The sequence below is a fragment of the Oratosquilla oratoria genome, chromosome 28 (assembly GCF_046742065.1).
Source record: "Oratosquilla oratoria isolate Oo_2021 chromosome 28, ASM4674206v1, whole genome shotgun sequence".
Taxonomy (NCBI): domain Eukaryota; kingdom Metazoa; phylum Arthropoda; class Malacostraca; order Stomatopoda; family Squillidae; genus Oratosquilla; species Oratosquilla oratoria.
In genome coordinates, this window is record NC_134804.1 from 45,403,227 (window position 1) to 45,430,316 (window position 27,090).

At 41.2% G+C, this 27,090-nt stretch overlaps 1 protein-coding gene across 1 annotated transcript in view; it reads left to right on the top strand.

The window, feature by feature from the left end:
- The window catches only part of LOC143040381 (long-chain-fatty-acid--CoA ligase 5), a 118,658-nt gene that overhangs the window by 83,610 nt on the left and 7,958 nt on the right, over positions 1-27,090 (top strand). The window contains exons 4-8 of the mRNA XM_076211380.1: positions 3,138-3,407; positions 9,511-9,713; positions 17,586-17,729; positions 20,007-20,281; positions 23,235-23,385. Of these exons, the coding sequence (XP_076067495.1) occupies positions 3,138-3,407; positions 9,511-9,713; positions 17,586-17,729; positions 20,007-20,281; positions 23,235-23,385 (1,043 nt within the window). The remainder of the gene's footprint in view (positions 1-3,137; positions 3,408-9,510; positions 9,714-17,585; positions 17,730-20,006; positions 20,282-23,234; positions 23,386-27,090) is intronic.

The window sequence follows — 27,090 nt, forward strand, 5'->3', positions numbered from 1 at the left end:
TAATCAAAGTGTACAGGCACTGAAAAAGGTTAAGAATCACTGCATTAGACGCATTTTGCACAGTATTATATCTTCCCATGGCGACCTCTAATTTGTCCTCCGCGGTTAAAATCGAAATCCTTATTTTGGTATTTCGCGTATGGAGCATCTACTGTATGTTTTATGTGGCCAATATTTTTAGGAACTTTAGCAACACCCCTCAGGACCAGAGTCACGAAGTATTATTTTAGATTGGAGATTAGTATCCACTGAAAAGAATGTTGACCATTTTTTAAGGCAAAAACTATAGCATAGGAGGAAAAGTGTTTGGATGGATTAGAGCATTTGTATCTCAACTTGTACTTGAAAAAGCTGTAATAAGCGAAACGTCGTACAAATAAAGGCTCCGTCCTCATTTGGTGTTTATCTCGTCAATGGATTAGAGCTTGGATCAATGACAGAAAACAGCGGGTCACCATAAACGGTGTAAAATCCAAATGGTGGAGTGTTTCTAGTGGAGTTCCCCAGGGCTCGGTCGTGGGCCTTTTATTGTTCATTATGCATAATACCTCCGTTCTGCTGCCATTCTTTCCTTTACTCCCTTTTGTATCTTAATTTCAGTGTTATCCATTGCACTGCAGCCATCAGTTATCCCCACTACATAGATATTTGTGACTTCTTTTTCAGACAGGGTGATCGTGGAGTGATATGTTGATTCCCTGATGTATAATACAGTGATATTTGTAAGATTCTTACCCCGTCCCCTTTCCATTGTTTAACGTTTTTATGTCTTTGATGTATCAGTATTGGAGACCCACAATCATAACGCTTAAAGATCTCCAATTTCAATCTCTCTCCAAATGTGAACAATAACACGAATCTTAGGTTGTTTAGTTATTTACGTTTTTTGTGTTTTCACCATGTTTTCTTAGTATAGCTTTAGTGTCGCAACTGTGAAAGGTGACTTTCTTATGTGATAACCTTTGTTCACCGCCCCTATGGCTCTCTCCCACACATGAATGGAATCGTCTCCAACCTGGCTTGGAGCCTTAGGTCGATGTCACACTGTCCGACATTGCCGTTGCGGCTTGTTGTTGGCGACGGCAAAGTTTCCCTTATAATGAGTCATTAAATTCGAAAAGTTATGAGAGTATTCTAGCCAGGGGGGAGATGGTGGTCGATATATTAATTTCTCATTGCCGCCAGGTGATTTTATTAAACTAATCGAACTTGCAAACATAATCTAGCCGCATCCGGTGCCACCGCATAGTGTGACATAAATACCAAATGTCGCTAGTAGTTCCCCATAGACCACCATATAATTTTCATGCGGGGAGCTGGCACCTTCCTTCTCCACAGGCCACTAGAATATCTCTCAAAAATATTGTTTTAGTAATTAATAATAGGCGTGACGTTTACATCTATTCTTGAAAGTTCTGAGCTCTCTGGATATGTTGTATTGGGACGCGTTTTGGAAATTAGTTGTTATAAACTGGAAAAGAACTTCTGGCGGACTTGCGTTCACGTAACTTTTACGAAAGTCTTTCAGTACAATTGTATCAACACAAATTTGCTACAGTACCCAAAAAGAGCTAAGACATCACAGAAAATACCTGTCAGTGTATTATTACCTTAAAGTATTCGAAGTCGCACTCAATGAAGTTTAACAAGACTACGAAGATAAACAACGATTAAAGTCATCTGTTATTAAGTCATTTATGTTCAATAAACATATACTAATACCCTTGAACACAAGCGAGAGATGACAGAAATCTGACAGTCAGGTATGGACAGAGGGACCTGGACACATGGGCAGGTGAAGGACAAAGGCATGATGACGACGACAGACACTTGGTGTCTAGCGATAAACCGCTCGATGTGCGGCACGAATGAGCGGATGACTCGCGGTCAGTGAAGCAATAAACATAGATTTGTCGGCGTCAGGCAGCAGGTCCTATACTTGCCTGTGTTGCAATCTCCAAAAATGCCATTGAGGTCTTTGTGTATGTCACACTGCCCTTGCCTGTGTAGCAACTGTCAGTTGGTTAAATCCATTTGAGTTATTTGTTGTGTCATGGCTTTGGTATGTCTGTGCGCAATAGCAATTGCTACCTGCTTTTGTCTTGCGGACGTAAGAGCGGTATTTTGACTTTCATATCTGTAGTGGTAACACAGACCAACAAAAACCATCAGCTCTTTTTTCTTTAACTAGGGTGATACATTAATAACGCCATACTAAAGGAATTAGACAATAGGAATTAGTATGGTACATTTTTTTTAATAAGATAGTTACAGAATCTATTAAACACAGTTGCACTTTACAAGTATTAACCTATAGAGAAAAGGTCACTGAAGTAGCATAGTTCAAACCTGTGTTATGAACTTCAAAGTCAGAAAAGTCTATATTGAACAAAAGAAGTTACTTTTTCAAGCGGTCTTGAGCTATTTTCTGCTAGGTTATGTCCCTGGGGTCATGCAGTGGTGCCAGTTTCATGTTTATTTTTCTATTTTTTATTATTTTTTTTTTTTCTCTTTCTGGGAAACATGTACTGGATGTTGGTTCTTTGTATCTTAAGGTACTAGAGAGCTTATCAAGTTTTGTATCGCTCTCTTTCTATGCCATTATTCAGATACATCAAGTAAAGAGTCGATAGGGAAAATGGATTGTATATACATGTGGTGTGTGCGTGCGTGTGTGTGTGTGTGTGTGTGTGTGTGTGTGTCTGTATGTGTGCGTGTGTGTGTGTGTGTGTGTGTGTGTGTGTGTGTGTGTCTGTATGTGTGCGTGTGTGTGTAAGTGTGTGTATGTATGTGTGTGTGATTCACTACCATGGTATTAGATTACGTGGTGGAATCGTGATCGACAGTTGTTACTTTCCTAGATGAGAGCTCAGAGGTCATATATAGTCTGTTTAAGTAACGGTTTGCGGTATCGTGATGCTTCCCAAGCTCTGAGTGGGGCTTGATCTCAGACCTGGCTTGGCCACAATGAAAAGTCTCACGGCGTAAGCGCCTCTAGCTTATTTTGGAACATCTATCCGTCTCAACCCTTTTCACCAGCATCCCCTTGTTACATTCTTTATAACAGCAGTCTCCTTTTGTATTATGCTCCATAACCGATAACAACCTTTTCCTTTTGCTTTTTTTGCTCTGCACAGATAACGGCCCTTGCCTGGGGTCCCGTGTAGGACCAGGTAAGCCCTACACGTGGCTCAACTACAATGAAGCCCTCCTGAGAGCCAGAAACTTCGGCGCCGGGCTCATAGCTTGCGGCCTCCAACCGGGACCACAGACCTTCGTCGGCATCTACTCCCAGAACTGCCCCGAGTGGATCCTGACAGAACAGGGCCTCTATTGCCAGTCCATGGTCATCGTGCCCCTCTACGACACGCTGGGTCCTGAAGCGTGTAACTTCATCATTAACCAAGGTAAGAGTGCAGAAGGTGAGTCGAGGAGCTTTTTCGAGCTCCCGAGCGAATCGCGTGATATTTGTTGACAGTGAAAGTTTGGTATCAGTCAGGGTAGGGCTGCTTGGGCCTTTGAGAAGATTTTTTGGCCTGATAAGTGGATCGCGTGCTGCAGTTTGGCAGTGAAGCCTCGCTATCAGCTTAGATAGGGTTGCTTGGGGCTTAGTGAAGCTTTTTCGAGCTTCGAAACGAATCGTCTGTTTTTCAATTGACGGAAACCAGCATCGTCAAGATAAATGAGATTTACATTTTTCATTATTATTACTATTATTTTAACACAAAACTACAGTGTAGTTTTCGTAGTACTGTAAGGTTTAAGATCCAAGTTTCCTTGCAAGGTTTTATAAATTTGGTGCTGATCACCACATTTTTTTTAAGGGGGGTCCAAAAGATTCCAGGAAGGCGTGAATAATTAATTAAAGAAAATGTCTAGTCAGGAAATTAATGCTTTATGCTGTACTAATTATATATATATATATATATATATATATATATATATATATATATATATATATATATTCAAGTAACGTAGGTGTCGTAACACACGAATAAAATAAAACTTAAACCCACTCTCGGAGAAAGATAAGCTGAGATACAGAGTAAAACCGTATATTTCGACCACTGACTGTGGTCCTCTTCAGCAGTTACAATTATAGGGTACATAGACAAGAGGTTATATACAGAGGAGGAAGGGGCATTTACCCTATAATTGTAACTGCTGAAAAGGACCACAGTCAGTGGTCGAAATATACGGTTTACTCTGTATCTCAGCTTATCTTTCTCCGAGAGTGGGTTTAAGTTTTATATATATATATATAATATATATATATATATATATATATATATATATATATTATATATATATATGTATATAGTCTTATATAGTTATATCCTATCTAATCTTGTCAGTGTTCTTCAAACTCTGAGTCGCGATAGAATATATTATGTAATAAGAAAACTCAACAGAACATTACAATCAATCCAGACAGGCCAATAATCATTTAGCAAAATGCACATTTATTTTGGCTATTACCAAATTGAATGGAAATGTAAACCTAATACATAGAATTTTATGTATTGTGTTTGGTACAAAATAATTTATGAATATGTACAATAATATTAGAATCTTGTGTTTCAATTTTCGTTGAGATATTCGTTGCGTCAATGAGTGACGTCAGTAGCAGAATTTGCTGTCAAACAGTTGATTGAGAACTTTAGTATTGTGGCTATTCAAATTACTAGTCATTCTCGTTGAATATTTTAAGAAGGATATATTTTGTGTTGATAATATATAATTTTAGCTTTTACATTATCGCTGTACTTGTCAATTCTAGTTTACCAGTGCTGAATTGCATTGGCTTTTTTCGTTATTCTTAAGATTATCATGCTAGACGAAGACAGCAGAGACTAGAAAATGTAGCATTGTAAATCTGTTTGGGTGTGTTATACTACCTGTGAATGATCTGTAGCAGTTATTTGTATCATGTTATGAGTTAACACGCATATGTGTACTTTGCCTTAATTTCACCTCCTGTTACATAGGTGGGCAACATTTGGCACGCGTGCAAAACGATGCACACGACTTTTTTCGGCAAGCGAAACCCAGGGTTTTTCAATAAATAAATGAAAATAAATAAATAGATAAATAAATAAATAAATTAATAATGATAATTAAAAAAATAAATAAACCTCCAACTTCTTTTGTATGACCAATGGTCGCATGCTCCGCTGGGCGGCGAACTGGGGCACCAGGAGGTGAAGGGAGGGGCCCCATACTCGTACGTAGGTCTATCGTTTATGTTACTCTGTTGACACGCGAGAAAATTGTGTATTAAAGATTTTACTAACTGGCACCCACGCCTAATACGGTTGCCCATCCCGTGTCCTATAACATCGTTCGATTTGATAACATTGTTTAAACAAAGTGAAAATTTGAAGGGAGAGAATGCGTATTGCCTAAGACAGGAAGTGTGTGAGACGAAATGTGTAAGAACCTCAGCCACAAATCATCGTTCACAAACGCTTTTCTTTTCACAATGTTTCGTCACACAGAGGATCACTTCCACGAAACTCGTGTCGTGTTTATAGCTGGTATGCATGTGACTGCATAAAGAAACTGGGTGAAGAATTATGATTGCAAGTAGTTAGTTTGTCTCGTTATGCATCAGTTAAGTTTATTTCCGGCACCACGCGAAGTAAAGAGGCTTACGTGCATACTGCTTCTACCGTTGCAGCCCCAGTCAATACTACGTGATAACATCTTCCACTATTATATTCATTCACATCTTTGTAGACCAACTTAATCACCTTGATGTAAATACGATAAAAAAACTACCGACGCACATCACAAGATAAAAAGTCTGACTAACGATAGATACTGGATCTACCATACCGTTGGTAGCCCTGCATTCATGAGGATGGCATACACGCGTACCAACTTCCCGCAGCATAACGAACTGAACCGATCATTACCGAAACTATGTGACTCCAACAATGATACTTTTTTATCGTGTTTGCGTGCTCCATGCGTTGATATCATAGTATCACATTGCACCAGCACTATCACGCACAAATAAACAAATCTTTGTCACTTGTTCGTGAACTGTCAACAATAGTTGGTGCTCGTTCATTATGTCGGTCCCTCCCGAAACCACCTAAGCAAAACCAACCCCATGTGTACCACTACTACCACCATTGACCTAACTGATACTATTACTACCATGCCACCTCCGTCACTACAATTACTACAATGAAAAAAGAAAGAAAAAGAAAACGGGAGTGGAGGCAAAGATATATGGTGCTGGCGTGGCTGTTTATATATATATACATACATACACACACACACACACACACAATATATATATATATATATATATATATATGTATATATATACACACATACACATATATATATATATATAGATATATATATATATATATATATATATATATATATATATATATATATACATACATATACATGTGTGTGTGTGTGTGTGTGTGTGTGTGTGTGTGTGTGTGTGTGTGTGTGTGTGTGTGTGTGTGTGTGTGTGTGTGTGTGTGTGTTTCAACACACACTGAATGGTTCCCAGTACATAGATTTTCATCTAATCAACCTCATTACCTTTTCCATTGTAATTCCTTGCAAACACAATCGAGATGGAAGCATATATTCGGAAAATGATACGCTGTCGGGCTACGACTCGAACCTAGCCGATACGTAACCAACTGCGCTATCGTTTATGCAAGATGGAAAAGTTAATGTGGTTGATAAGACGAATATATATATATATATATATATATATATATATATATATTTTTTTTTTTTTTTTTTTTTTTTTTTTTTTTATTCAACCACAAACAACTTTTAATTCCATGCCATCGCAATCGAGACTGAAGAATCGCTCGATGGAGACTTTTTGTTGGAAATTGAAACGTGGACGAGCCGAGGATTCGAACCCAGCTAACCCGTAACAAAGTTACAGTGACTTAAACCAATGCGCTATCAAGAGAGATTGATAGCACATTTGTTTAAGTCTATGTAACTTTGCTACGGGTTATCTGGGTTCGAATCCTCGGCTCGTCCACGTTTCAATTTCCAACAAAATGTCTCCATCGAGCGATTCTTCAGTCTCGATTGCGATGGCATGGAATTAAAAGTTGTTTGTGGTTGAATAAAAATATCAATTGATCGCTGGGAACCATTCAGTGTAGATGTATATATATATGTATATATTTATATATATATATATATATATATATATATATATATATATATGCGTGTGTGTGTGTGTGTGTGTGTGTGTGTGTGTGTGTGTGTGTGTGTGTGTGTGTGTGTGTATGCACGTATGGAAAGCATATTGAGAGAAATGAAGGAAAGGGCAGTGCAGGGTATGGAGTTGTAGTGAAAGATTTTTTTTTAAGCGGAGGGTAAATTACTAAGTGTCTGCAGACAAGGTTGCACTGAAGAGAGGCAGAAAAGAGGAATTCTAGGAACTGGAAACGAAGAGAGTTGCAAACTATTGTCGAGAAAAACAAGGTGCTGGCAGAGAAGAAGCCGTAACTATCAGTTTAAGTTGAAAACATGTCTACTGGAAGATATGGAAGTGTTGTATTTAGAGGTGAAATTATCCCCAGAGGGGCCATACTTAAAAGAGAGAGAGAAAGAGAGAGAGAGGGAGAGAGAGAGATTAGTGAGTGCAAAATGGGCATTTGGTAAACTTATGGAAGCCTGGGAGAATTAAAGATTATAATGATAGTAACGATGCAATAGAGCAGCGAAATAGCTGCATGGGAGTGAGCGAGACACTAAATCGTATTACAGAAAACGGTCAACGCTCTGAGATGAAGAGCTTAGGGAATGTGTCTGAGTTGGGGAAAATGGCCAGGATGTTAAGCGGTGACTTATGAGAAAACTGCAAAGTGAGGGATTAGGGGTTTCAAAATATGAGTAGAGTTTTTATGAGACAGTTGAGGTAAGTGGATACGAGAGGACAAGAAATCGTGAGAAAACTGTAAAGAGAGAAGGCGAGGAGGTTCTAAAAGATCAGATTTTTATGAGGCACGGGGAAAGAATAGGAGAGGACGATTTGGGACGAATAGTATACGGAGCAATGGCAGAGGAAAGAAAGGGGGAGAACTGAGATCGAAAAGGAGATAGAGGAGAAGTGTGAAGGGTTGTACGTAGAGGAAAGAGTGAAGGAGGCAAACCTTTTTCTACTGGGAAATGGGGATGGAGGGAACCAAATTGAGATGAAGAAGGCAAGAGGGAGTCGGAGAAATAGGAAAGTAAATTGGTTAAAAAAAAAAAGTTGTGGAGGGGGAACCTGGAAAGAAGCCATGTGGAAGGCGAAGGGGGGGGGGAGACTGGAGCTGAGAGAGAAGATGAAACTTTTTTCTCTCTCTCTCTCTCTCTCTCTCTCTCTCTCTCTCTCTCTCCTCTCTCTCTCTCTCTTGGTATCAAATATTCGTTGGTCTTATAAAATTGTTTTGCTCTTGCTATGAGAGATGCAGAGAGTGGGTGCTCCCTTTTCCTCGTTCTATTTCTATCAATCAATTAGCCAATCTATCTCCCTCTTCCTCTCTCTCTCTCTCTCTCTCTCTCTCTCTTTCTCTCTTACACTGTGGACTGGCGGCTTGGGGAAATACCTTTGATTGAAGAGTGAGCGGCACTAATTTGTGGATATATACCGCGGTGGAAGATAGAATATGTGTGTGTGTGTGTGTGTGTGTGTGTGTGTGTGTGTGTGTGTGTGTGTGTGTGTGTGTGTGTGTGTGTGTGTGTGTGTGTGTAAGCGTGCGTACGTGTGTGTATATTTGTATATTTCTTAACCGTTTCGATCCCCATACACGTATATTTCTGTAGCTTTGTACTACATTACCATAATGCCTCCCCTCTAATAGAAGTGTTCAAGTGGATCAAAGGCTATAACAAGGGAGATGCAAACAAGGTCATCATAATAAAACAACAGGGCAGGACTCGCAGTAATGGGTATAAACTGGACAAATTTAGATTTAAGAAGGAAATAGGCAAGAATTGGTTTACTAATAGGGTGGTCGATGAATGGAATAAACTTAGTAACCATGTAGTAAGCGCTGAAACTATCAGTTGTTTTAAAAGACGATTAGACAACTTTATGGATGGGGACGACAGGTGGTGATGGATACGGAGCTGCCTAGTGTAGGCCTTATGGTCTCTTGCAGTCTCCTTTATTCTTATGTTCTTATGTTCAACGTTATTTCTCTACGTCCCCCACCCCCCTTGTACACCTCCACAAAACCACCACCATGTACGCACCAATCACCACCATTTCTGCCACCACCACAAAGGATTACAAAGGCGGAGCATGCCGACAGGAGACCTTTTGGTCCATAACTAGGTCGGATACGGAAAAATATAATAGGTACAAATAAATAAAAACTATAATAATAAAAATAATAATAAATAAAATAAATAAATGCACAGGTATAGTTAAATAATAAACCAACAGGTAAATAGTAAATAACCCCATTTCTCATCACTACACTAGGAGTCTCTGATCATCCTTTGATTCTTCCCCGACAGCCGCCATCACGACGGTGGTATGTCAGGACAACGCCAAGATGTCACAGCTTCTGCAGAGCCCGCCTAGATGTCTCAAGATCCTCGTGGGCATCTCCACCGACATCTCCAACGAAACCGTCCAGCTGGCAGAGAAGCACGGCATCTCCATCAAGTACTTCGAGGAGGTGGAGAGCAAGGGCGCGGCCCTGGGCATCAAAGAAGTGGTAAGGAACCAACTTCCCTCCCCCACCTCCTTTAGGAGTCAAGTATTCGGGAGAAGGACGACTTTAACGTCTTCTGGGAGTCTCAGGGGCGGGTGGGAGGGGCGAAGGAGTTCGTAATGGGTCTAGGGTAGGATGATGTCCCTGAGGAACCCTGAGTTCGAATCCCGCAATGTTTCTTGCAACGTGGCCTCTGTGGACGGGACAGCTCTGTCGTCCATTGCACTGTTTTCTGGTCACACTTTACCCAACAAAAAATGGGAGAGGGAACGGAGTTTTCTGTATCACACACACACACACACACACACACACACACACACACACACACACACACACACACACACACACACACACACACACACACACATACACACACACACACACACACCTCTCATGGCGCTGTGGTTAGAGCTCTGGCCTGCCACTACGGAGGTCCGGGTTCGACTCTCGCCCGGGGCTGAAATAATATCAGTATCGCAGCGCTGAGGGGTGTTACTACAACTCTCGTGGGCGGGGAGTTGGGTGTGTGTGTGTGTGCAAGGTCATAGCATTACCCATAGATCGGACCTACGAGCTCTGAGCTCTCTTCCAGGAGGGAAATAGCTGTCGATCACGAGTTCAACACGTGATCCAAAGACCAAGTGAATACACACACTCTCTCTCTCTCTCTCTCTCTCGGTGGCGCGGTTGGTAGAGTCCCCGACTATCACTACGGCGGTCCGGGTTCGAATCCCGCCCAGGGTTGAAATAATTTCAGTATCGCTGCGCTTCAATTCGTTACTCCAACTCTCGTGAGCGGAGAGTTGCGGGGTGTGTGTGTGTGTGTAATGTCACAGCATTACCCCTAGATCGGTCATACGAGCTCTGAGCTCTCTTCCGGGAGGGAAATAGCTGTTGATCACGAGTCCAACACGTGATCCAAAGACCATGGTGAATCACACACACACACACACACACACCGCCGGCTTTATATTATTAAAAGGGGAAAAGCGTGACTAACGAATACAAAACTATTGTGCTAGGCAACACGATCGATCAAACCAAGTTAGACCAACTATTTCTAGCTTGCCGTCCACACATTCCTCCTTTTCTTTGAGGAAGTCCCTCACATAACACGCGCGCGCGCGCATGCACACACGTAAATATATATTTATATACAAGAGGCAAAAACATGGACGAGACCCCATCCTTGATCTTGAGCCAATGCAAGCAAAGATGCCCTTTTAGGTGCAATACGAAATACACACACACACACACACACACACACACACACACACACACACACACAGACACACACATACATACACAGACACACAAACATACACAGACACACAAACACACACACACATACAGTCATACACACAAACACACACACATACAGACATACACACAAATATACACACACAAACAATACACGAATTTATGAGCAAATAAGTTATGGCGAGATACAGAGACGGGACCCCGCGAGCGTAGCTCCCCTTCCCGTAAGATACAAAGAGGTAAATACAACTAAGTGAATAAATACACACACACACACAGACCACTTGTTTTAAATATCTTTATAGGGTCATGCATGTGTATAAGCTCTGCGGACACACTTTGTCCAGATAAAACCAGTTATGACCTCTTACTTCTCACGGAGCCAGTGGGACGGGTGTTCCCGCAAAGCAAATTTATTGATCAGATGCTGAATATGTAGGAACGTGCACTGAGAGAAACCGCTGCAAGGCCTATTTGTTCATTTATCTATTTATTCATTTATTCTTGGTGCATTGCAGTGCGGCGGGGAACTTGGGTGGTTCTTATTCCCAGAGCTGGGCGCGTTCCTCGGTACGTTGCTAGGTGTCCTGACTGACACATATATGGACAGGACACCGAGGAACGCACCTAGGAACGCACCGAGGAACGCGCCCAGTTCTGCTTATTCCACGAGTTGTTAAGATGGGAGGGGCAACGACTAGGAAGTGCGATGGCTGTAGGGTGTTTTGGTTCTCCTATCCTCCCTATTAGGGGAGGAAAGGCATTTTGTTATGTACATTATTAATGTATTTATTTGTTTATTGTGATTTTTAAATGTGCCTGGAAAATGAGGAAATGGCGAGCAAGAGGCGTCAGGGAATAGAGCCATGGAATAGAGATTATGCAAATCTAACAGACTTGAGTCCCTGGTAGACGGCACACTGGGGATGCAAACGACTTTATTCAGCTGTGTCGGGGGTCTCCGAGGTCTCGATCGACTGAGACCCACTTCAGGCAAGGGACCACCAACTCAGCTCCATAAGAAGTCCGCCTCTTGTCCTCATCCGGAAGAAGTGAATGTTCATCATGTGGCACCGCGTGGTCGTTCACAGAAAACCGCGCGGTCGTTCACATACAACCGCGCGGTGACTGGACATCATGACCACGCCCGTCTGTCTGGAGTCCAGGGAAGCCCCAGATCTGGTCTGAGTCAATGGGCTATCATACTGGGCTTCCACGGGCTCCACCAGCGCCATGGTAGCGTTCACAACCGCTACTCTAGCGGTCCAAGTTCGATTCCCACCCAAGGTTGAAGAAATTTTTGTATAGCTGCACTACAAAGCGATACTCCAGCTCTTGTGGGCGGGGATTTTTTTTTCTTGTGTGTGTGTGTGTGTGTGTGTGTGTGTGTGTGTGTGTGTGTGTGTGTGTGTGTGTGTGTGTGTGTGTGTGTGTAAGGTCATTGCATTGACCACAGATCGGCCATATATGAGTTCTGAACTCTCATCCAGGAGGGTAATGGCTGTCGATCACGAGTCTTACACGTGATCCAAGACAACGGTGAATCCTATACACAACTCTTTGCCTACTAGAGTTGGAGTGCCGGCTCGCAGTGCAGCAATGCTGACTTTTTAATGAGCACTGGGCGGGAATCGAACTCGGGTCGTTGATTTAGCAGTCGAGAACGATAATATACACCGTAAAGCCGTGTGAGAGAGAGAGAGAGAGAGAGAGAGAGAGAGAGAGAGAGAGAGAGAGAGAGGGGGGGGGGTTAGTATTAGGATTGGCATGGGCGGTTAGCCAGATTTTTTTTCCAGGTAGGAAATGCCAGTTAGGGGGAGAGCAGCATTGCCCAAATATGGTGTTTATAATGTAGATGTAAGCACATAACATCTAAATCACAGGATGAGACAAAATATATTTTAGGGACAGAATTCCCGTGAGCACTTGATTATATATTTACTATAAAATAAATATTTCCTACTAGGTTTTAGTGTGTAGTATTACTCTCTGTTTTTCAATGTGTCTTCATATTTTCCTCCTCTAATATACCTGTTTGTGGCTTTGTTGTTATATGATTGTTTGGATTTTCATTATCATCTTTTGAAAACCTTACTACCCCGAGGTAATGTCTTTTGAGTGTTATATGTGAATAAGATGTTATCAACACTACATTAACATTTTACTGACTTACAGTACGTGATGTGAGTGCAAAATGGTAAATTATGCATAAGAATTTGTTGTCTATTTTCTTTACGACAGTGTGATGCTATTTCTACCTTGTTAGTTAACATTCTCGCTGCGTTTGATAATTACTGTAAGATACCCGTGTCGCGTACATTCGTGACCCGTTGACTGTTGCTGTCGCAATGATCACTAGATAAAATAGGAATGGAATATTTATCACACAAATCTAGAGTTTCTGTAACAAGTTAATAATATTGCTGTATGTTTTTCATTTCTAATATTTCTACAGTTGGAACTGGTTTGATTCCAACACTCCTTAATCATTTTCTAAAATATGATTCATAAAGGCAAAACTGTCTCGCTTGCATTCACATGACGGTCGGTTAGGCAGTCCTTCAAGATGGCGGCAAGGAAGACGACGTTTTGCATCCACAGGGGTAGGAGTGGGGGTGGGGATGGTAGGTTTATCTACAGCTTGAAGAGGTTTTAATCAATGAAACACGTTTGTTTTCTCGTCAGCATAAATCCGCCTGTCCTGAGCGTGAAGAAAATCCATAAGTATGTTACCATATTGCATGGTGCAAGAATCAGTCACGCACAAAAGAACCCGGGAATTTTGAACGAAATGAAAAAATGATCAACTATCCAATAAGAAATTATTTCAAAGCCCAGTCACGCTTGGAGGAATACCTATAACGGCGCTATCATTCCAACGATTTTACGTCAAATGAATATTCATTTCTGCCTCAGTTAAAGAACAGAATTATTAATGCAACCGTTTGACTTCAAAAGCCCAAATGTATCATGGAAAGATGAATATTATGTCTGTGTGGCGTGTGTGTGTGTGTGTGTTAGATTCACCATGGTCTTGGATCACGTGTTGGGATCGTGATCGACAGCTATTACCCTCCCGAATGAGAGTTCATATATAACCGATCTATGGGTAATGATGTGACCTTTACACGCACACACACCCCAAACTCCCCGCCCACGAGAGTTGGAGTAACGACCCGCAGCTCAGCGATACTGAAATTATTTCAGCCCTGAGTGAGATTCGAACTCGGGCCGCTGTAGTGTGTGTGTGTGTGTGTGTGTGTGTGTGTGTGTGTGTGTGAGAGAGAGAGAGAGAGAGAGAGAGAGAGAGAGAGAGAGAGAGAGATATTGTGTGAGACTTGGCCAAAACAACTTTCACGGGACTGATCCAAACCTTTCTCTTCCTTAGTTCACTCATATACAGCACTCCTCTACCTCGTATACCATAAACCGCTTAAAATCGAGACCCGTGGATGAAGCTATTTATCGGTTGTTGTCCTGTGAAGGTGGAGGGAGGGAGGGGGAGGAGCATAAGCCAGGAGGTTACATGGCTAGGACTGAAACTGTAAAATGCCCTATGCGCTTGGGATAGGAGACGGTCAATGCTGGAATCGGAGAGGAGAGTGGGACTTGAAGAAAACGAAGCCAGCAAGCTTCCGTTTTCTGTCACCAGAGAACATAAGGGCGGAGTAGCACAGAGGGTAAATGGACGTTAGTGTGGTTGGCTACAGAAACCGTGAGAAAATGTCAGAGTAGAGAGAAGTATAACATGGGGAGAACACGCGAATAAATTATTTTTTTTTATAAGTGAAATGAACAAGAATGAATTAGAGGTAATGAGCATACAGGGGTGAGGATATAAAGGTGAAGTAATTACAGAAACGCAGGTTACATCATGAAGAAGCATAGCAGTGGTACAGGTTAAGAAAAAAGACCCAAGGCCCGTTTCACACGCATCGACTTTTCGTCGTGCGCCGCCCACGACACGACGTCGTGTTCTCAAATAATCATGGATGTCTATGGACGCTTTCACTCGTGGCCATGGTCGTGACGGGTGAACGCATCATGGTGATTTGAGAACACGACGTCGTGTCATGGACGGCGGACGGCGAAAAGTCGATATGTGTGAAAGGAGCCTTAGAGTGCGACTCAGAGGACGTGGCCTTGTTTATGGTGAAGAAATTAGTCGAGGCACTGAGGATTTTGCATCGTGAAAATTAAAAATACACACTTTAACGTTAGGGTTCGAAATGTAGTCACCCCGGCCTTCGCCGCAAGGTAGCGACGCTCTATTCCGCTCGGCCAGCGCACCATTTCAATTAAATTTCAAATATCCATTTTGAAACCTCTATGACTCCACTTCATCAGTGCTACATTGTCTCCGAGGACAGAAACATAGATTATTACAGACGAAATACTGTTTTGACCGAAATTGGTGTAATTGGCGATCACTTTTAATAGTGAAATAAATGGACTGTGCATATATATATATATATATATATATATATATATATATATTTTATATAAATTTTTTTTTTTTTTCTTTCTTTTTAATGGGATGAGTCTCAGTTGTCAGTTTCATGATGGGTCCACCCTGGGTCTTGCAGTGCGACAGTTGGAATGGGACTTAAACTGTGATCTAGAAACAGGATAGGTTAACGTTCTCGTTCTAGCGAAACGTGGCATTTTCAAGTGACTGTTTAGCAAACTTGTGATACGATGGGTCCAGTTTGTCCAGAGCTTCCCACGCTTCAGCTAAACAGAATGAAGGCGTTATCACACTGGGCTATTTTTCCTCCAACCTCCAATTAATCGGCGGTACCGCCCACCTCCAGCCCTTTTTCCTCCGTGAAATCACTATGGTAACAGTAATGTCGTAGCACATTAGTAAAATAAACTTTTATCCCACCGTCGGAAAAGAAGACACTAATGTCGAAAGTTCTGCTGAAGAGGATCACAGTTAGTGATCGATATATACAGAACTTTCGACATTAGTGTCTTCTTTTCCGACGGTGGGATAAAAGTTCACTATGGTAAATTATTTAGATTTCTCAGTAATTTACATAGAATGTCATTTAATATAATGGAGGATTTTTTCTCCAGCATATTAGATTCCTTCCCTAAAGCTGCGAACTGCAAATTTGATCCAACAGTCGAGGGAAAGATAGACCAGTGTGATAAGGCCGTGACTGTCTAAGGACACAGAAATGTTTCTGGCTGTATCTTGATCACTGCAGTAAGGCGAGAGAGTGCGTCAAGTATTGAGCGAGATACTCGGCCTCATATCAGATGCTAAGACAGTCTTGGCTCTCTGTGACCTACCTTGACCTATGACCCGAGCTTTCTTAAATTTCGGGTGTCTGCGAGCGTTCGCTGATGCCTCGCTAAGGATATGTTAGATTATCGTTAAAAAAAAAAATACGTTTCGCTGGAAGACACACACGAACTATCGCTGTCAGTCACGGTCGTCTTGTACTAAAACACTCAAAAAAAAAAAAAAAAAAAAAAAAAAAAAAAAAAAAAAACATTCTTACACTAGCTCCTGACCTCACCCAGCCTTGATTCTCTGGCCCATCTTCGTTCTCTGAACTAATTTTATATCGAATTTACCGTTTCTCTTTCACCCGACTTCTCCCCCACCCCCCTGACCTAGCATGTGCTATTGACTGGCACCGGGTGCCAAGTTAATTGCGTCCACATGACTCTCCGCCTTGGCACCCACGGCCTTGGAACTACATCTCCCCGAATGCCTATTTACCGCCTTGATCAAGGTGTGGCTTTGACGCCAATTCATCCCCCCCCCTCCCCGCCCACCTTTCTTTTTATCGACTTTCTGACGTCGGAGGGAATTTTATAAATCCAAAGCCTCTTCCGTTCTCGTACATCTTTTTGTTTGTTTGTGTTTCTTTTTTCTTTTCGAAAGCGATTTCGAAAATTAGACATAAACAGGCAACTTCTCCAGCGTTCTTTTTATTTTATCATTATCATTATTTATCTATTTATTTATTTATTTATTTATTTATTTATTTATTTATTTATTAGCAAATAACGACATGCAATACTTTTTGTTGTTTCTTTACTCAGGCGTAAATGGCGTCGTGCAGTCCTTTTTTTTTATAGATAAATTCATGAAATATAAAATATCGAGGGCAGCTTCTGCTTCTACAACGCATTCTCCTCTTATTTGACAATCTACATCCGGGCATTTGTCCATCCACTAACACCCTCTCCCTTACATTCAGTTATTCACAAAGCCTAATTTCAACACATACTCATCATTCTCAGTAACCACTTTCATGGTAAGAATCGTCAACAAACCCAAACTCCACCACACACACACACACACACACACACACACACACACACACACACACACACACACACAAAGTAGATCAAGAAGAATGAAAATTTCACATCTTTAAGCAAAAGCCTACCTATTCCACGTTTTGATCTTCAACAATAATCAACAAACCCTAGACACAACACACACACATACACACGTACTGACATGTATACAGACGGGTTACTACGAGCATAGCTCCCTTCCCGTATAATACAACTAGGTAAATAACATGTTTACGTTGGCGCCAACTCCCAACACCTGGCGCCAGAAACTAATAGTCTTCCTCTCCTCAGCCTCCGACGCCGGAAGACCTGTGCACCATCTGCTACACTTCGGGAACCACCGGCCACCCCAAGGGCGTCATGCTCACTCACGAAAACGTCGTCGCCGATGTATCGGCTGTTCTCCTCCAAATGGCTGAACACAAACCTCACAAGGTACGCAAGTATACGCGATTTCGAAGTAAGCGTACGTGTTCGCGAATGACCTTGTACCGATGTACGAATGAGTGTTTATGTGTGCCTGTATTTGTGTAAATTATTGTAATTAATGGGTTGAGCTATTGCCACAATACCCCATGTTATATATTTTTTCTAATTAATACCTATCCCTTTGCACTCTCGAAAAACTTTTCACACGGACACGACTCGGTTCATCTTCGCGTGACCTAAATAAAATTGTTGGGAGACAACTAAAATTAACGATTAATATACCTTTAAGGTGAGATGATATGTTTTTTGATAACACACATTAATGTTTCAGCATAGTCCACTTGCAAACTTACACATTTCGTCCAGCTGCCATAGAGCATAAGGACACCTCCTTTGTGGAAATTGGCATCTTGTACCTGTAAGAAACGATCTACAGCATTGTCATTGTCAAGGACAAAATGCTGACTGTTTAACTTTAAGGTTTAACTTTATGAATAGGGATGATAGGTGGTAATGTACATGGAACTGCCTAGTGTAGGCCTTATGGTCTCTTAAATGATCTATGAGTTCCCTTTTTATCTTAGGAAACAAGCAGTAGTCTGATTCGACAATATCATAGGAATAAAATAGATGGTCTACAAGTTGAAATCCACATTAACGGATAGCAGCCTTGTTCATCGTGGATTTGTGAACTGGTGCCTTGTTTTGGTGAAAGAGAACCACTTTTTATCAACCTCCACGCTTATTCTTGTTAATATTTCCGCGTAGTTGCTTCAGGAGATCAGTGCAGTAGCTAATCAGTGATAGCGTGATCCTTCTCCGGGTAATCCACAAATAGCGTTCCTTCCGCATACAAAAAATGGAAGGAGGCCATCACCTTCCTTGCAGACTTCACTGTCTTTGGATGGAGCTGGAGATTCTGGAAATTTACACTGTTTCGAGTGTTCTTTCATCTCTGACTGGAAGTGATGCACCAAAGTCTCAACCGCGGTTGTCAAATATAGCAGCACTGTCTCCTGACGAACCTGGATTTTGCCATATCTACTTCCGCGTCCCAGGAGCTTCGGGACTTGATCATTTGGAGTTCGCCACAGATCACTGCATGGGTGCGTTCCAGGGAGATCTACCAAGACAATATCCAGGAAATTATCAGTGGTTTCCTGTATGGTGATAGTGACAGGTGTTCCTGGACTGGGGTCATTTTCCAGGCTTTCCAGTCTCGTTTCCAGTCAGCTACTGTCACCACCATGTCTTCGTTGATCTCCTTTGGTGACAAGTCCTTGATACCGAGGAAGCAGGTGATCTTGTCTACTTTCTACAGGGTTGCTGACTCATAAGTTTCAGCTATATGAAACAGGTAAAAAAAAACAATTATCAAGTCAAAATCCAGTTTGTAATCAGGTTGAATCTTAAGTCAATTTAGAACTGTATAAGTCACGAACTTATCAACCTTCCCATCACCGCTGTTCAGCAGCTGCTGCAGTGTTACTGACTGAAGGCGTTATCACACTGGGCTATTTTTTCCTCCGACTTTTGGACCAGATTTGCAGCCGCAGTTTTTGGGGTAGGAATCTGATATGCTGGAGGAAAATAATCTTCCTCCAGCATATCAAATGACATTCTATGTAAATTGTTGAAGGAAAAAAAAAACATAGTCGATTAATTAGAGGTTGGAGGAGAAATGGACAAATAGCCCAGTATGATAACGTCTTGATCGAGTTCTACAGTCTTCCCTTTCTCAAATTTATTCTTGTATGATCACCAACTCCACCGCTGTAACCTAATGTCCAAGTTTTGTATTCCTCCTGATATTTCCACTGCCTTGTGTCACGTTGATGCTTGACATAATACTTAAACTTTGTCTGTTATCCAGTGCGCTCGAACTTGCTCAGTGACTTTTAATGTCACCGACAAACCGTGTCTTTTATTTCCACACTCAGTCATCATGATTTACAGATGTTCAGTAGCTCCTACGCTCCCAATGTTTTTACTCTCACCATCTCGCCCCCACGAAGTGGTAAGTGAGAAACCCCTGGTAGGACAAGCCCTGTCAATTACGGCCAACCGATTTTTGTTTTTGTTTTTTTTTGTTTTGTTTTTACCATGGGTCGCCTCTCCGCATTGCCAAGATTGTCAGGAACCATAGCAAGAAGCACACATCGGGTCCCGGGAATCGAACTCACGATCATCTGCTCCTGAGTTCGACAGGGTATCCACTGTGCTGCAACCCGGCCCCTCAAAGTCTCCCTTCATAACCAAACTTCTTTCTTTTTTTCTCGACAGTCAGACATCATGATTTCCTTCCTGCCACTGGCACATATGTTGGAGAGATGCTGCGAAGTGGGCGTGTATATGGCGGGCGGCGCCGTCGGGTTCTTCTCCGGTGATATCCGAAACCTACCCGACGATTACAAGGCCCTCCGCCCTACCATCACCCCGACAGTGCCTCGTCTTCTCAACCGCGTCTACGACAAGGTCATGTCTAACATCTCCGGCTCCTCCTTCAAGAAGTTCCTCCTGCGGTTGGCGTTAGCGAGCAAACGGAGTGACTTGGAAAGGTGAGACTAGAGAAGAAGAGGATGGCTCTAAGTGTACGGTACTATCGGAAGTCCCCTCTACCTAAAGTTGTTTTACAGTAACCTGAAGGGACCATCTGTGTGTGATTCAACATAACAAATAATTATATGGACCTATATTTTTGTGCATTGTCATTCCAGGTCACAGATCTTCCTAATGCTCTCTGCACTCAGCTTAGTCTACATCGTCTTCGTCAGCTTCAAAGTTAAACATCCATAGATCATAGCTGGGGTTATAAAGTGATTGTAAATGCGTTTCAGACACACAAGAAGGGAGCCTCTTGTGATATGCCATATTTACAAAGCATTTCCCAACTGATTTTAATGCGTCTTTTTGTATTATTTTCATTATTTTTAGCCAGTTTTAGCATTTGGCCTAATCACACACACACACACACATACACACACACACACGCACACACACACACACACACACACACACATATATATATATATATATATATATATATGTTTATATATATATACATATGTATATACAGTATATATATATGTATATATATATGTGTATATATATATATATATATATATATATATATATATATATAATGTAGATATATATGTATAAAATACGCATTGACGGAAATGCACCCCAGATTTTTCGGTAACGCACTACCTGTCCGGTGGTAACGCGCCCGGGTGTGAAAAACGAAAGACATAATAATACTAACAATGAAAATAATAACAATAAAATGTTGATGAAGAGAAACCCTTTACTTTATTACAAAGCTGACAATTATTCATTATATTTGATAGATTTTTTCATATTCAGATTCCTCGCATTATATAGAAGTGTAAAATTTGTAACAGCAGACCCTAGTCCCACTAAATTCTTGTCACGATTCCCTTGGGGGTCCCCATGGTACCCCATGTCGAGACCCACTAACCTGAGCAAATGTAATGGAGGAATTAATTTGGGATAACCCACGTAGACTCTGTCTATTTCTATTTTCAATCACCCGAACGGCCCGGGATAGAAAAGAAAAATAATAATAATTTTAGAAAAGCCTTTGTGTACTTTTTTTTTTTTTTTTTAAGTACGAGGGTTTCATGAAGAATGTATGGTTTCCAAATTTTTTTTTTTTTAAGTACGAGGGTTTCATGAAGAATGTATGGTTTCCAAATGGGAAAAAAAATGTCATTGAAAGGTCACTGGGGGCGTTTGAAAAAGATCAAAGGTTCTGAATACAACACGAATAGTAACGGTTTCTCACTTCCCACTCGTCTCTGATTATTGTTTTTCTTCCTCGTATTCTTTTTTCGTCTTCTTTTTCTCTCTACTCTTCTTCTTCTTCTTCTTCCTCTTCTCCTTTCCTCTCCTTCTTTCTTCTTCTTCTCCTTCCTCTTCTTCTTCTACCTCTCCTTTTCTCCTCCTTGCTCTCCTCCTCCTTCTTCTTCTTCGTCTCATTTTTCTTCTTCTTCCTCTTCTTCTTCTTATTTCTTCTTCTCCTTCTTTCTTCTTCTTCTCCTCCTCCTCCTTCTCCTTGTTCTTGTTCTTTTTTCCCCCTTCTCCTACTCCTTCTTCTTCTTCTTCCTCTACTTCTTCTTCTCCTTTTTCTCCTCCTTGTTCTCCTCCTCTTTCTTCTTCATCGTCTCCTTTTTCTTCTTCTTCTTCTTCTTCTCCTTCTTCTTCTTCTACTTCTCCTTGTTCTCCTCCTCTTTGTTCTCCTCCTTCTTCTTCGTCTCCTTTTTCTTCTTCTTTTTCTTCTCCTTCTTCTTCTTCTCCTCCTTTTTCTTCTCCTTCTTCTTCTTCTCCTCCTTTTTCTTCTCCTCCTTCTTCTCTTTCTTCTCCATTATCTTCTTTTTCTCCTTCTTTTTCTTCTCCTTCTTCTCTTTCTTCTTTATTATCTTCTCTTTCTCCATCTTCTTCCTCACCTCCTTCCTCTTGATCTTCTTCCTCATTTTTTCACGACAACTACCAAAGCTGTTAGCGCTAACGAGCTCTCGCCAGCTCTCTGCCTATTTTTACGCACTTCGTCATAAGTAATAACAACATGCTAACATGTACATCATAACGTATGTACATAGGACGTGCACATATAAGGTTTTAGTATTGTTTAATATTGACGACACGATACGCAAAAGTAGACATAAGCAGCTGGTGAAACATCGTTAAGGTGTTAACACAATGAGCTATTTTTCTTCTGACTGTAGGACCGTATGCGCAGCCTGCAGCTTTTGGAAAGGAATCTGATATGCTAAACGATAATAATTTTCCTCCAGCATATCAAATGATATTGTGTGTAAATTGTTGAGGAAATCTTAACAGGCAGTGGGCGAGGAGCCAGGAAAAGAGGGAGGGAGGGTGATGGATGGGAGTGGAGTATGTGGGGATGGAATAGGTGGGAGTGGATACGAGACTGTGCCTTTATTTTTTGGCTACCTCCCTCCCTTGTAAGGGGGAAATAGCCATTGGTATATGCATGCATGTATGTATTATTATTATTATCATTTTTATTGTTGCTGAGAGGTGGTAAAGGGAACACAGGAAATACTTTTCTTAATAACTAGTTTCGCCTGAGTGGCTTCCTCAGAGGAATAATGCCCAAAGTCAAGCTGGCTAATTTATACACAACAAGAAAGGAACGTGGCAACGCATTCCCTTTACCACCTATCCACATTCGTGACAATGTTCACACACTATTATTATTATTATTATTATTATTATTATTATTATTATTATTATTATTATTGTTATTATTATTATTATTATTATTATTGTTATTATTACTATTATTATTATTATTATTATCATTATTATTATTATTATTATCAATGTGGGTAGGAGGTAAAGGGAATACGGACTGAGGGAAATAATTTTATTCCTGACTAGTTTCGCCTGCGTGGCCTCCGACCTACATTCGTCACAATGTTCACACATTATTATCCTTATTATCTATTTTCTTTTTTCTTGCAGGGGCGTGGTGAGGAAAAACTCGATGTGGGACAAGGTGGTGTTCGGAAAGGTGCAAGAGGGGATGGGAGGAAACCTGAGACTGGTCGTTGTCGGCTCAGCTCCGCTGGCGGGCAACGTTCTGACCTTTGTCAGATGCGCCCTCGGATGTGTGGTGAGTCGATAATTCTTTTTTTTTCTTTCTTTCTTTCTTTCTTTCTTTTTCTTTTCCATCAATAACCAACAGTTTTAATCCTTGGAGACAATATCACACCGAAGATGTGTTTTCATAGAAATGGTAGAGCAATGGTGAGTCAATAATTCTTTTTTATTTTCCATCAATAACCAAGAACTTTAATCCTTGGAGACAATATCGAACCGAAGATGTGTTTTCATAGAAATGGTAGAGCAATAGTGAGTCAATAATTCTTTTTTTATTTTCCATCAATAATAAAAAAAATGAACGCGTACGCCCCACGGGTGGGCAATTCGGTTTTTCATGTGGGCAATATGATTTTTAAATGGGGGCAATTAAGGGCAACTGAGGTAGTCTGATTCATTTTTTTCTCTTTTTACTCATTTTTTTTTTTAATTGGTGCCTTGTTCTTTTTGAAGTGGTTTTAAATCAATGTTTTATGCTTTTTCAGCTGAAAGGGAGTTTATTTTTCAAGTGATAACAATTGTATATCACCACATGGAGGACGTAAGGATTTTAAAAGGTGATTAGGTGGGGCATGGCCAAAGAAAAAAGGAAAGAAAGAAAAAAATTAAGAACCATTGAGGTAGAGGGAAAGATTTAAGGAAGGTATCAGAACAGAAATCGTAGAAATCAAAATTTGTCTTTGTTAAGTGGAGGGTGGTCTGCAATCACAAAAGAACACTGAGCGACTACGTCCGTTGGTACAAGTATTCCTCCTATTCAACTTTGTCAGCTCATGGCGGGGGACTTCACTGCCACCCCTACGGATCAGAATAACGCAGCGATATTTCATTATTGGAGATTAGTTTCCACTCAAAGAGAAAACGAATGATGACCAATTTTAATATCTACTGGCCCTCTATTCCGTTGACTTTCGTGAAAACTCTCATTGACTAGACTCCAACTCGCCATTTTGTGCTCCCCTGAGAGGCTGGCACACGATCCAGGGAAAACCCTGGGATCGTTGCCAAATACCTCGAGGCAGCGGGGTAAGGGAAACCTACACAAACATGCGTTTTTTTATTATTATTATTATAAAACACGGCTTGCAAGAGGAACAGGAAGGAATAAAGAAAAGAAATTAAGTCTAATTGGCTGGAGATGATCGCACGATAATATCATTGCTCAATGGGCGCTTTCAAGAATCGTCTTTCTATCGGCTTATTTATCTAGATAGTCTTCCTCTTCCACAATTCTTCTCTATTCCACGTCTACTTCGAGTTTCCTTGGACAACCTTGAGTTTGTATTTATGCGATTTTGTGTTGGTAGTTGCTTTCTTCCCCCGTCTATTCATCTGCATAAGAAATATCTAAAAATGTCGTCTGTATTCACAGGTCTGTGCTGTCTACTGTAGATTTTTCCACAAATGTGCAATGATAGTTTTTAATAACAACAACAATAATAATAATAATAATAATAATAATAATAATAATAATGATAATAATAATAATAATGATAATAATAATAATAGTAATAGTAACCGGTTTATTGAGTTAATAGTCACTACAGTGGTACACTGACAATGAACAACTTGAGCTAATTATAAGACTAGACTAAACTGAGTTTACAATGTGCACTAGGTGACGGAGTGGCGCTGTTTTTTGAGTGGTCTGTACTCGGCGCTCTGATATGTGATTCACGTCTTGGATCACGTGTTGGACTCGTGATCGACAGCTATTTCCCTCGCGGATGATAGCTCAGTTCATATATGACCGATCTATGAGTAATGCTGTCACCTTACACGCACACACATACCCAACTCCCCGCCCACTAGAGTTGGAGTAACGACTCACAGCGCAGCGATACTGACATTATTTCAGTCCTGGGCGGGATTCGAATCCGGACCGCCGTAGTGGCGGCCGGGAACTCTAGCCACGGCGAGTGTGTGTGTGTATGTGTGTCTGTGTGTGTGTGTGTGTGTGTGTGTGTGTGTGTGTGTGTGTGTGTGTGTGTGTGTGTGTGTGTGTGTCCCGTACCACTGCCTGCCTATTTGTGTCAGACTGAGCGCGTCTTTCTTTTACGCGTCACTAATGACCCCCGACTCGCTTCCGTTCACGGAAGGAACTTCAGAGATGGATGACCGAGTGTTCGCCAATAAATCTCGCTTAATTGACCGCTCATCGGGTTCGCCAATAGACCGCAACACTGCACCGGTTGCAGCTTCGATGAGTTACACTCTCGTTGTCCACAATACCTTTACTATCGTCACATCATCTACAGACTCTATCAGACTCTACAGCAGCGTTTCTTAACCTTTTTACCCTTGCGTAACCTTTAAAATAAATTGCATGTCTCAAGGAACCATTGAGCAAAAGAAAGAACACATTTGCATATCTTTCTCATTTTATTTTCATCGTAATAATAGGTTAGATAGGATGATCTCTATATTACAGTAACCAAGAATATGTCGTGCGTGTTTAATTATATTAAGTAAATGAGATTAAATAAAAATTCAAAAGTGCATTAGCTTATCTCACTTGTTCTCGCGGAACCCTTAGGGACCCTCTGCGGAACCTTTGGGTTCCGGGAAACACTGGTTGAGAAACGCTGCTCTACAGACTCTACCGTTGTCCACAATACCTTTACTATCGTCGCCTCCTCTACAGGCTCTATCCTGCCAAAGATCAGAAGATTTCGTTCTAGTCTGACGTCACCAGAGGGAGGAAATGGTCTTTTGCACATCACGTGGTCTTCTGAAAAATTGCTCTTAGTTCGCGTTCGACTTGGCAGTGAAACAACACCTCCACCTCCCACACCCCCACCTCTCCACTCTCCCACACCCTCCCCCTCCCCTCTCCCACACCCCCATCACCCTCCCCCCCTCCCACCTCCCCTTGGTTTGTTGGTGGTCATCACGACTTACAGTGTAGAAATTCTATTTTCGCATTAACACCCTGTTGCTCACGCATATGAGGCGTCCGGAAACAGAGGGGCATCCAGCCACTTCTACTGTTTTCGAGTTAAACACGGATTATAAAAGTCGTAAACTTCACACACACACACACACACACACACACACACACACACACACACACACACACACACACACATATATATATATATATATATATATATATATATATATATATGTATATATATATATGTGTGTGTGTGTGTGTGTGTATGTGTGTGTGTGTGTGTGTGTGTGTGTGTGTGTGTGTGTGTGTGTGTATCCAAAGCCTGTGGTGAATCACAACCTGGTAATGACGTCATTTTTGGTGTAATTCCTTCAATGACCCGACCCTGAGTTGAGATTTACCCTCGGCACTAAAAAAAAAACGAAAGGGAGAGTTTCATTGAACTGATCTTGTTTGTAATGTCTATTTGGTAATTCTTCGGGGGAGGTGGGGAGGATTCCTTTAGAAAGGGGGATTCGAGGGGGGGGAGGATTGGTGTTAGACTATCTCCCTGGTTTCCATTAGATTGTACAATGCGTTTTGGTAACCATAACTTCATGTATGTCATGGACTAGTGTTTGAGGAGCAGTGTTCCCTTTAATTTTTTATTTATTTATTTATTTATTTTATTTTATTTATCTATTTTTGCCGTGAGTGTGCGTAAACTTTGCCTACTCCGAAAAGTATGTTACTCATGCAAGTCCCCATCTGATCATTTAAGCAAATCCGCACAATTTGTAAGTTTGTATTACACATTACCCCCACCAAAGCAATTATTAGTTT